Here is a 13096-nt window from a genome sequence, read left to right as displayed (position 1 = left end):
ATTTTTCTCCTCAGAGATTAATTTCTTTCTTGGGTTTACTGAATATACTTTCCTAGTATCCTCTGTATTTTTCCATTGAGTCTGATTAGAAACAACGCATAAATGAAATGCTCCATGTTCCTAATTTTAAACAATATGATGATGTAACTCGGCATGTATTGTCTTGACAGGGGGAATCGTGACTCTTGAGCCAGCAGCCGTCTCGCGCCTTATGGCTCTGGGCACAGGAGGTCAGTGTGCAGACAGCCACAGTCTCCTGAGCAACCTCCTTGCTGTGGAAACCGGCAGTGGTGGTAAAGGACCCTGGCCTGCTGCATCCCTGTCTGAGCAGCTGGATGAAACAGAGCTGGAACGCATGACTGATGATAGAACAGTTCCTAAAGTGAGTCCTCATGAGGTAATCAAGTTATTCTTTGTTTAGATTCAATTTTTGAATGATCGCTCGCATTTTTAACGTCATTTCAATGAGAATACACGTTTTCACCTTCCCAGATAATAAGAAATGAGCATGGATTATGAGAATACATTTGTAATTTTTCTACAGAAAACTGAATATTTTATAGAAAAAAAAAGATAGTTTATTTCTGTGGCTAGGAAGAAAAAGGACTTAAGTAAAAATTTTATACTTTTCAGGAGAGCAATAGAAAGATTGAAATTAGTGTCAATTATAAAGTTTTTTTTTTAATTAAGAGGTTTTTCCTAGATATTATTTCTTTATATTTCTTCTAAAATAGGTAATGTTGCTCATTTAACAATTTTCTTGATTATTTCCAAAAATAGCCGCACTTAAGCTCTTTTAAGACTAGAACCCAAACTGAGTAGAAAGGACTATTAAACATAAGACCTTTTTCATGTCAAAATAAATGAGAAATGTAAATTATTAGAAATTCAAAATGGATCTTAAACAATTATAGGACTGTTTACCCTGGTGCTTAAACTTTTAAAAGGAAAAGGCATCGGTATGTGATAAAATGGCTTTTTAATAGGGAAGCATGGAAAGTAAACATGTCATGGTTTGTAAGAAATAAAGTATTAAATATTCTCAAGTCCTTTATTCTGTGTGTACTCGATTCAAAAAGTACTTAGGACATTTGGTAATGCTCTATAAATCCAGCCAGGAGTTTTATTTGACTTTAGCCGTTTTACCAGATTGTAGAGAATTGTTTCCGCTTTAGAAAATATAAAAATCTTATTTTCACAAAAAATTGACTTAAGACCTTTTTCCTCCCGGCCACAGATTTTATTTGTGTAAGGACAAGGTTACATTATTTAAAAGAAGTGTAGTTTAAACTTTTTTTGTTGCTGGTGGTGAATATAATAATCTGACAATGCTTTCAAGATTGGCTCCATTTTGGGTTGTTACAATGGTTAAATCCACGTAATTGATTTTTGCAATGATCACAAGTTGTAGGGTACCCTTCTCTTCCCTACTTTCACCCTCCACCTTTATTCACTTGAAGACACAGTATACTTATCCATTGAAATGTTGTGAAATTATTGTATTCATCACCAGTAATGGAAAAATTTCAAGCTACACCTTTTCTATACAGAGTGTCCCAGAAGGAATGAAAAATAATTCAGGATAATGTACTTTGGATTAAGTTACATATATTATAATTATGCCTGAAGTCTACTCGGGAAAAATTGATAGAAGACATATTGGAACATCTTGCAGTTCCGTGTATTTTACTTGATGTGATATGTTAGATCTTTGCACATGTCACCATCTGGGCACTTGTAACCCAGCCTGCGTAAATTAAACTTACATGCCGATAATGTATTGTGTTGTTGTTACCCTGTTGTATCTGAAACTGTGGCAAAATGTAAATGTAATTGTACTGCAGTACTCTGGTACTCTCATACGGACCATAATTTTGGAAATTGTATTATTGTGTATGTTTATTGTATTTTGTTTCTGTGCTTACCCATCTAATAAAAGAAAACAACCATATCCTTATTCCAAAGGCTTCATAAGCTCTAGTGTGAAGGTCAGCAGTCTTATAAACATAACTGTTGTTGTTATCTAATGCCGAGCTTTGGCAACGGAGCCATTAGCATTCTTGCTCTCCAATATTTCTCATAAACATAACTTGTATTGTCCATATTTTCACTTTGAAAATGATAGTAGAGGTTTCTTTATAAAATATTGCAAAATTATAATTGATTCTTAATATTATTTACAGCAATTCCATCTAAGAATTTCTTTGGGTGAAGAAGGTTCTCTTCGAAGTGCACCACCTCTTGGAGATTTCTATGGTAAGTTGTTTCAAGACATTCTAAATACTGAAAGTCCTGTAAAATAGATAATTGTTTTGTTGCAATTAGAAAGTTTGTTTTTCTCGTCATTGTTGCTGTATGTTCAGTCAGCAGTCTGGAGACTGGTTGGAACCTCATAAGTAACACCAGTAAGGCATCATTCATGAGAACTAAGCCATTAGGTAATGGTGGGGTAGGGTGGCCAGTTCCTTTCCCCCTCCATTGCATACATCGCCAACTAGCTACATATTACACTAATCAGACTTCAAGTATATACAAACAGCTGTTCTTCCTCTGACATATATCTTCAAGTGAGATGTACTGCCTGATAATAGATGTATATATCAGCCAGCATTATTATTATTATTATTATTATTATTATTATTATTATTATTATTATCAGCGCTTTTTTTCAGCTGGAACGGTCCGGAACGCATTTCGGTAAACTTTTTGCCATTAAAAATTCCAACGAGATATATTTTGTAAGCGAAATTGAAAATTAAAATTGCCACCACTGCCAAGTCGAAGAGTTTACATTTTCTCATTATTATCGTTGATGCAAAAGTAACTCATGCGATCTAGTGCTGCCATCTTCTGTTATTGATCCTGAAACTATTGCTCGAAATCGTAAAATTTCTGTTATGCTTAAAATCGATGAGCTCCGTTTGGAACTTACTGTAATTCTATAAGGTATGTAGGCCAAATATTTTTAAACCTACGTTTTTGTTGTATTATGTGATTGAGTGATAGAGTTCCGGTAAACTTTTTTCCAGAAAAAAAACACTATTATTATTTTCACACTTATCCACATAAGGGACATTATGTGTTTCTTGAACGAAAATATGCCATAACTTTTTAGAACTCTCTGTTTTTAAGTCTTTGAGTGTGTTAAAGAAACTTTTTAACTTTCCTTATCAAGATCCTCGATTCCATGTTACTATTTGCTTCCTTCCTATTTTAATACTGCTATTATATTCAGAACTGTAGTAATGGTTCCCATTCTAGATCCTTCAGTTGTCGAGCCTTTCACAATAGAGTATCAGTTTTCTACAGTAAAAGTTAGTCTTTACAAGTGCTGTAACTTTCTTTCTCCATTGATCTTCACCAATTTTGCTTATATATGAGGCGTTCAGAGCTAAAGTGGATCAAGTCCATGAGACATAGTTTTGAGATAATAGGACTTACAGTTAACTTGCTTTAGTGGATTATCTAATTTCACTAGCAATAATTTTATTGCTCCATTCTCAAATTCTAGATTTATAAAATATAAACAATTGTGATGTTAATTGATGCAACACTTTGGTGACTTGATCCACTATGGCTCAGAACATCATGAACAAATATCAGAGCCAAAAGTGACTGGTGTCACCTACCGGCGAATGCTTGGAATTAAGACTTGATCCATTACTGCTCGGAAAAAATCTAACTTCAGATAATAATCGGAAAATGAATTAGGGCCGAATTCATAGTCAGCACTTAATTGTAAGGAAACACTTAAGCAGTTGCTTATAATAATTTCCAATTCATAAATCCCACTGAAGTGAACACTTATTCAAATAAGGTAGCTTGTCAGCTTACTCAAGTATTTCCTCATATGCATTGTAATCAGCTGATTCGGTATACAGTAGATGATGATTATGATTTAATTTAATTTATTGAGTTCTGTAATTAATATGAAAATGAGTTTCGACAAGCAAAAGATATATCAGAGATATGGAAAACGCTTTAGAGATGTATAATGATCAACAATTTAAGAGGAGATACCGTTTCGACAAGAACACTGTTGTGGATATTCTGGTGTCTCTCATTTCAATTCGCAATACAACCATGAGGCTTACCGATTTCGCCACTACTGAAAGTACTGGTTGCTTTGAGATTTTATGATACAGCAGCATTTCAGGTAGATTTAAGTGGCATTTTTGTTTGTATTCTACCCAGGGAATAAGCTGTTAAAATTTGCGAAATTACATCACTTCCACTTTGTTTAGCATAAAAATAACTGAAAAATAAATTAAAATGATTTACTTACAGGAATATTTCCGGAGTTTGCATTAAACTCAACTGCAATTTTATTCCATGTCAATTTCTTCTTTTGGAGAGAAAAATTATCAATTTTTTTTTTATTACTTTCGACGATATGTCCATATTTCATAACTTAGCTCACTTCTTTCTTTTCTGTAAAATGCTTTTTAGACATCTTGTATAATTTTTAGCTCTATAATATTTACTTCTGTATTTGTGTATGACAATAATGCCGATTTAACAATTTGAAGGCGCTGGAAAACAATTGAATGTAGGAAAGCGCTCACATCTAGCCTTGTTGCCATATTTCTTTCGATGTCAAGGGAATGCTCAGGGCATATGAATGAGTAGCGTCTCTGCAATATGATCTGAAATAAGTGCTAAGGAAATGCTCATTACTTAAGTGTTTCCTGATTTTATAAGTGACGACTATGAATTCGACCCTTAATCTCAATTTATGAAAATTTGTGACTTTATCCACTTTAGCTTTGAAAGCCTCATATGTGTGCTTAATATGGCGCCTTCTTATAAGGGAACACGTGTTGATGAATTGAATATTGTACACAATTAACTCATTTGTTCTTGGTTGACAACAGTGCCAGTGTCTCTTACGGATGACCCTCTGCCAGATACGTGGCTGCATGTGTATGACAAGAGTGGCACTTACCCCCTGTCACCTGGAGAGTGTGACCGGATACGCAGTGTAGACTGGGATAAGCTGGCTACAGCATGGTACAGTGCTTCTGTGAGACATATCCGGTAAGCTGTTGCTCCGTGTATTTGTATTTTCTTATTGTGCAGAATGTAAGGAAATACGAGATTTCAAAAAGCCTGATACGAAATATTTGTTATATTATTTATATGTTGTTGTTTTTTAATGCCAGGCGTTTGGCAATAAAGTCATTTGACCTCTTGCACTCCAATATTTTTCAAAGATATTATCATGACCAGCCACTGAAGCACAGATTTTGAGGTGTTCCGAATCCATTTCTTGGTTTGAGTTGCACAATGGACAGTTAGGGGACTGATATATTCCAATTCTATGCAGGTGTATGACCAAACAATCATGGCCTGTTGCCAATCTAAATGCAGCTACAGACGATTTTCGTGGTAAATCGGGAATTAACTGTGGATTACGATGCAAAGAGTTCCATTTTTTCCCTTGAGATTGTGTTATTAAATTTTGTTTGTTGAAGTCTAAGTATGTAGATTTAATAAATCTCTTCACAGAGTAATACGTAGATTTAATAACAGGTCTGTAAGTAGCAGTGCTGCCCTTCTTTGCTAAAGCATCCGCATTCTCGTTTCCCAGGATTCCACAATGGGATGGTATCCATTGGAATACAATTCTTTTATTGAGTGATATTAATTGAGAGAGTATTTTAGTTATTTCTGCTGTTTGAGATGAACTTAGATGTTAGAACTTTCACCAAGAAACATCTCAGTGTAAGTTAGATTATATACTGCAAAAGCAGGGAGTAAGGTGAATTCATTGACATGATAACTGTGTATTATAATCAAATTAATTGTAATGGAATATTTATAATAGATATTTTAGTACGTGTTGTGCATATTTGCATGTACATTCCAGTATTTGTTTTTGCATACATTTCCAGGTTCTGGAAATCAGTGTGTGATATCTTATATTTCATTGTTTAAGTTGATTTTTATGGAACATGAGACATTTGTCATTTGTTTGCAGGCTGGGCTCACAATTGCCAACCCTGTCAAGAGGTTCAGAACGGGATCTGCTGCAGCCCCACTGTGAAATGTCACTCCCTCCCTCCCCGATGACGATGGACCACATCGCTGCTGTTCGGCTGAGGCACAGGCTCCATGTGAACCCAGAGCCTGGGATTGCCCAGTGGCTGGGGGTGCTGGCTGGCGACGAGAACAGCTCCACGCAAGAGCTGGGCACTAGGATAGCTCTGGCTTTACAAGAGGTATGCAGTCTTAAATTCGTTTTGAATCACAGTGAAACCCTGCCGATTCAGAATTCGCGATAATTCGGAGAGCTCTTTTTTTCTTTTTTTTTCATAAACCACTTGGAGATTAATATTCCACATATTGAAGGTAGAAGTGAATGCAAGGAGTGAAAAATGTAGTGATAAATTCAAATTATTCAACATAAGATTCTTAGATACATTAATGGTCTTACTAATAAAAACTCTATATACACACGTTTAACTGTCTTATACTTATACAATGAGTAGCTCGTTTATACGTCGTGTGTAAATTCCTTACTAATAATCACTACATACGTCGTGTATAACAGTATGACTATTACACAGCTACGTCATAGTTTCGTCATTACTTCGTTACGAAAAGTAATAGAATATCTGAGGTTCTCTATTACATCCGGTAGAGGCTCTAGTGTTGCTTGTTAAGTATCGATAGTACGACTGGCTCTAATCGATTACCACACTACATTTTGGTCAAAGAGTACAAGCTACAGCAATATTATTCTAATAATTCTATGATCTTTGGTTTGTTCTTCTTTGGTTACAAGGCATCCATCATCATAAAATGACAGTCGATACGAACAGCTGTTAGAGGGACGGCCATTTTTTCTCTATATACAATGCTTAAACAAGGGGTTTCGTGTATATAACTACTGCAAAGCAATTCCCATTGTATAGTTACAGCCTGTTTATATGTCCATAGCTTATTCACTGTTTATTAGTAACGTTTTCTGTCTCAACTCTGCATAAGTCTCGTATAAAAACTATACACGGTTTATTAGTAAGACTGTAAATGTTTGTAGACTGTAATCCAAAGTATCACATATTTTATCTTGCCTTACAAGAAATGCGTCATGATGTACATCAGAGGTCTGCATCGGACGTTTTCACTCAAGCGCCAAGTAGTTCATAGCATAATCTGATAGGTAGCGCACATGCATGATGGGTAAAATTGTCATGAGCGATAAATCCTCGAACGGTATAAGCCGAGCGTTAGACATTCGTTCTTTTTACAGTGATGAACTGTGTAGTAACATCGTAGATGTTTATCATTTTAAAACTTTGCAGTGTTTAACTAACCTCTCCATAGTACAACTACAAAACTTGCTTTAAAATGTAATATAAATGTTGTAGGTAAATGTTTTTTTTTTTTTTCCACATAGGAGTGATTTTGTTTTTGCCACATCTGATGTTATTGGATGTAAATGTAATTATTATAAACGGAAACACAATCACTATAATACAAGAACTGTATGAAGTTTTCTATAATAATAATAATAATAATAATAATAATAATAATAATAATAATAATAATAATAATAATAATAATAATAATAATCTCTAATAATTAGTGCGTCTGTAACAGTTGTGCAGCATGATTATTCGTTTTATTATATTTTCTGTACTTTTTCTCTGTACTAACATTGTTATTAATCTACTGCTATATCAATAATATTTTGTAAAACATTTCTACATTGTCGCAGTATATAGGCGGAACACTATGTATGGACCTATCATATTATATACGTGGTAAATCAAATACTGAATAATTACTAATTAGCAGTAATAACTGTATATCGAAGTTTTTCATACTATTTTATTTATAACTTCATGTTCCTGTTTTGGTACATTCCATTGACTGTTCCATTAGACGTTTGTCATAAACGCAGAAAATAAAGCCTTATTTTTACCGTGTGAGCAAAACATATGTGTATCTTATCTGTCGCCTTCCATACAAGATAAGACATGTCGGTGAGATGACCTTGTACTGTGCTTCTATTTATTACGAGCATATCACGACTGATCGTATCTCACTCGAGGGTGCGACACTCGACCGAGTTCAAGCGAGCGATTTAACTCCAATGCAGCACTTTGATGTACATAAAGAACAGCAGCACAAACAATTGCAGGCAACACTTATCTCTTTCTTTAAATCACAGTCTGAAAATTCCAAGGCTAGCATTTCTTGTGCACTAATTGACTTGGACTAAAGAACTTCGAACTCATTCTTTTTTAAAATTATTCTTTTGTATTCCATATGTTTGTAAAATACAGAGTGATTTATATAGAACTAACACATTTCTTTCTTTCTTTATTTCAAAACGAATAATGCTAGCCACAATTTGTTATACCTCAAATGTAGAGTATCTTTGGGAGTTTACTAATCTCTATAGCAAATGTTGAAAATTTTTTATTTATTCGGCTGGAAATTCACTTAACGACCAGTTTTTAACGTCAAATTAAGCAGGAGTTTGATTCTCTGTCACGAGATGCGCAGATGTTTATTCTTTATTCCTCATTGTTGGCAGCTGTTTTCGACATTTTGTTTGTCACTGAAAATGCAGTACACATTAAATCAACGACTCTTCCTTGTGAAGCAATACTGGATTACGAATTCAATTACAGCTACTCAAAGGGCATACCAGAGAGAATTTGGTGTTCATAATCCCCCACCAAAGAGACACAATACTGGGACTGGTAAACAAATTGGAAACAACAGGATCTCTAAAAGAATAATAATTTTGATGACAATAAATATACAGAATAAAGATTGACAAGTGGGATACCAAATTACTGAGGCATATTGCAATTTTGCACATACATGGCAATTAAAAAATATATCAAATTGAGATGATGGTAATAATTAGGGATCGGATTTTTAGGTTTTTGAGAAGTCCATTTTAGGTTATTGTAATAGGTGAAATAGGTTTTTTGTCCAAACTATGAAAAGTGTCGCAAAAATTGCTTGATTGTTAAAAATGTACACTTACACTCAGTTTTAAATAACATAACTTTTCCCTCAGTGGTAAAGATGGAATCATTTCCAATCAATTGTCGTACCGGTAATAAATGAGATTTTACTTGTTCTGGCATAGCTTAACAAAACAAAAAATATAAAAATTCAATATGAACACCAGAAGCACCAGAATAAGACAGACTGCACAGAGACCTCAGAAAAGTTCACAACTCGTACCCGCAGAGGCAAGATCACATTCTTCTATCAGGGGACATACCTGTAAACTTCACGAATTTCAACAATGCGACTTTTTCGCAGTTCATTCACCTCAAGAGAAAGTTCAGTCACTTCTTACACCTCTACTGCCATGTCATATCTGCGATCAGCGGAAATTCCAAAATACATACAATTCTAATCTTTGCTCTTGGGATGAGGACAGCTCACTATACAAAGAAAGACGGAATTCCCTGTTAACTGTTTTATACAAAACAACAAAAGACTGAAAGATGGAGACCGCAGATTGGTCCCTTTCTCCAGTGCAGAAAAGAATAATAATTATAAGATGAATTGAAGTTTCTAAATATATTTATATGTTGTTGTTTTCTAATGCCAGGCATTTGGCAATAAAGTCATTTGACCTCTTGCACTCCAATATTTTTCAAAGATATTATCATGGTCAGCCACTGAAGCACAGATTTTGAGGTGTTCCGAATCCATTTCTTGGTTTGAGTTGCACAATGGGCAGTTAGGGGACTGATATATTCCAATTCTATGCAGGTGTTTGGCCAAACAATCATGGTCTGTTGCCAATCTAAATGCAGCTACAGACGATTTTCGTGGTAAATCGGGAATTAACTGTGGATTATATAAAACGCAGTAAATATAGAAAAATACATATTAATAATGATATAGGTTTTTTTTTAGTTCTTAAGGTTCAATTTAGGTTGTTTTAGGTTGCCCATTGTGCAATTCAAACCAAGAAATGGATTCGGAACACCTCAAAATCTGTGCTTCAGTGGCTTGTCATGATAATATCTTTGAAAAATATTGGAGTGCAGGAGGTCAAATGACTTTGTCAAACGCCTGGCATTAGAAAACAACAACAACAGATTGTTTTACGTTCAACAGAATTTACATTATATGACTCTTAAACGACCATGATTCGGAAAATTGCCTAAAAATTATGAGTTTAGAGGTAAGGAAAGAATTAGGTAAAAACCTATAAATAATGTTGTAATTGGGATGTTAACAGAACGCCACATCCTGGGTGCTGGCAACAGCCGCAGCGTTGTACTGGAGGGTGATTGGCCACGCAGACCAGGCCATAACGTGCCTGCAACAAGCACTGCAGCTTGCCCCCAGTCCTGACAGAGACATTCCACTGGTCAGCCTGGCAACGATGTTGCACAGGTAATGTATATACCAAGAACAGAACACTAACAGTCAGAAGAGAGGAAATAGGGCTTTGTTTTTAAAGTCCATGACCATTACATTCAGCTATTCAATTTGTATGTAATTTGTTAAATGTACTATGTATCGGCTATTCCATATGAAATCGATCAGTAAAAAACCTGGCATTTTTTTTATACTCTAATTATTTCCCTATTTATACAAGGTGCTGAGGACAGTGCATTTTCAAAAATATACTATCGAAAGTCAAACGGTTTTCGTATTGTTGAGCGACAAATTTAGCGTATTTTATAAAAACAAGCCTCTTTCAGCGCTCAGAACTCTGGAACCATTTACTGCAGAACATTGAACGGGAGCTCATTTTGAAGCTGACATTTGGTAGGCTACGTTAAGAAGTAATCCTTATTTTTATTGTACACAGAGAGACAGATAATCTGATTTTACTTACTTTTAGGCTTTTTGCCAATTTGTAAAAATGTAAAAAAATATTGAGAAAAAACCTTACATTATTAAGAGGGATTCGGCATCGTTTGGTTAGTGGTATGACAATAAGTTTCGAGGGTATTAAATAGATTATTTTCACATGCCTAGACTTGAACGGCGCAGTACCGCACGTACTGGCCGAGAGCTGAAGATAAGCGAGCGTTGGGCGTCATTTTACTCCTGTGTTTATGAAAATCTGTGATAAAGCTAGCCCAGCTATGCGCTACTAGACGACACATCACGTGTTTGTCTCCTGGCCTTGCTTGCCTAAGCTAGCTCCCGCCTCACAGTCAGCTGGTTAGTTCACGTGTGTACTATTTAAAATAAATAGTATAGGTGTACTATTGATTATTATTTATTTGATATTTTCAATACTTTCTTTTCAACGTGCCATCAGTAAAAAATATGTGTTTATTTGTACTTTCAATGCGGAATATAACTATATATTTTAAAAATATTTTTTCCTAGCCAAAGGCGTCTTAATGAGGAAAAATCTAAATTTCTCCATTTCCATAAAAAGTAAGAAGATCTGTTTATATGTCAATATAAACTTTAATTTCTCAGCATCAAAACAAACCATGATTTTGATCATTGGGTGAAAGGGTTTCGGAGCTACAACAGTTTAAAGTTGCTAATTTTATGAAAATACGATAAAATTTAAATATTTTTAATTTAAACACTATGAAATTCTGATGCCTCAAACTTTGCACAAAGCATTGTATCACAGTTCTCACGTACAAAAAAAGTTTCATTGTATTTAGAAATTGTAAGGTCAGTTTTCTCTATATTTCAGTGGATTTGAGATGGAATAGCCCGTATACATTTTCAACTCACTGTTTCAGGGCTGGTTTCTATAGTGATGCTCTCACAGTAGCCAACCTCGCACTTGAGTTGGCACCAAAATTTGAAGTGACACACTTCACTGTTGCCAACATCCACGCCTCTGTTGTAAGTAATCTTGTATAGTGACTTCTTAGAGTAGGTATGTTTGTATTTTATCTTGTTTCTTATAGTGAAAGAAATTAATTATTATTAATTGAAGTGGATGTTCTCCAGTGGCTCACTGATTCATATCCAAGACTTGTCTCCCACACTCTTCAGTATCATGGACTGCAACATGTCATTGCTGGACATTCGTGTCCTGTGTTCAAACTGACTGTTGCAACTGCTTCTCTTCTTGATTTCTGGTTGTTGAACCTCAAGTCTTTCCTACACCAGCCACTTTTCTTCCACGCAGCTGTTGAATGAATATGTTATATGTTGTTGTTACATTGCTCTTGTGTTCTTTTTTATTTTATGCTCGACCATGCCGAAATGTAGTAATTATACACCTGGTAGCAGCCCTTTAATGGACCTCATTAAAGTACACCTATCCATTAAAGTTCAGGTGTTCCACCAATCAGAAGACACCATTGTAGCAATATGAAAGCGCAAGTATCAATTATTCTCGGATATGCAATCAAAAGACAACTAACGAAATGTCACAGACGCTGGAAATCCAATACTGTCGCAGAAGGTTATGTTCTGTTACTATAATAATTAGCGTTAATTGTAAATAATATTCAAACAAATTCAATTTGTCATCTCGTTTTTCAATGTCTAAATCAATTTCCAGGTTATATCAAGATTAATCTTTATTTTACTCTCTAGATTATATCAAGGTCAATGACATTTGTTTCTCGGAAAAAATCAATACTTTCGCGTCTGCGCACATCTCACAATTTACGAGATATTGCACAAGGTCAGTTCCGCTCCCCAGTCAGATCAGAATAACATGAATACTTATGAATAATTTAAAGTTAGAAATATGGTCGAGCATGAAAAGTCGTATGAAACTTGACTATATTGGTAATTAAGACACTTGTATGAAAATTATGAAACTCGCTTGTGTTCGTTTCATGAACATACTTGCGTCTTAATTACTACCATTATAGGCTCGTTGCATAATGTACTATTTGATATACAATAGCACCCACTGGATATACAGGGTGTTTCAGAAATACTTTGACAAACCTAGGAGGCATGTTCCTCACATCAAAACAAGAAAAAAAGTTCACATAAACATATGTTCGAAAATCCTTCGATTTTTAGTTATTAATGAAAGAACATAATGAAACATTTGTTAGATATTGTCAGCCTGGTAGCAAGTGTTGCAACTTTAATCAATTCAGAAACTCATAACAATGAAAGTTTACGTTCAACACGTTTTGAGGTACAAACCAACAAC

General features: G+C 34.8%; 1 protein-coding gene across 2 annotated transcripts in view; it reads left to right on the top strand.

Annotated features, from left to right (window-relative positions):
- LOC138713883 (tetratricopeptide repeat protein 17) overlaps positions 1-13096 on the top strand; it is a 57586-nt gene that overhangs the window by 32074 nt on the left and 12416 nt on the right. The window contains exons 14-19 of one of the 2 annotated variants that reach the window (XM_069846387.1): positions 171-382; positions 2184-2256; positions 4875-5037; positions 5981-6221; positions 10229-10386; positions 11712-11817. In XM_069846387.1, the coding sequence (XP_069702488.1) occupies positions 171-382; positions 2184-2256; positions 4875-5037; positions 5981-6221; positions 10229-10386; positions 11712-11817 (953 nt within the window). Of the gene's footprint in view, positions 1-170; positions 398-2183; positions 2257-4874; positions 5038-5980; positions 6222-10228; positions 10387-11711; positions 11818-13096 lie in introns of both variants that reach the window. The other variant, XM_069846386.1, reaches the window with a different exon arrangement.

Source organism: Periplaneta americana, chromosome 14 (genome assembly GCF_040183065.1).
Source record: "Periplaneta americana isolate PAMFEO1 chromosome 14, P.americana_PAMFEO1_priV1, whole genome shotgun sequence".
NCBI lineage: Eukaryota > Metazoa > Arthropoda > Insecta > Blattodea > Blattidae > Periplaneta > Periplaneta americana.
The sequence above is the reverse complement of the archived record's forward strand: the minus strand, read 5'-3'. Positions and strand labels throughout refer to the sequence as shown.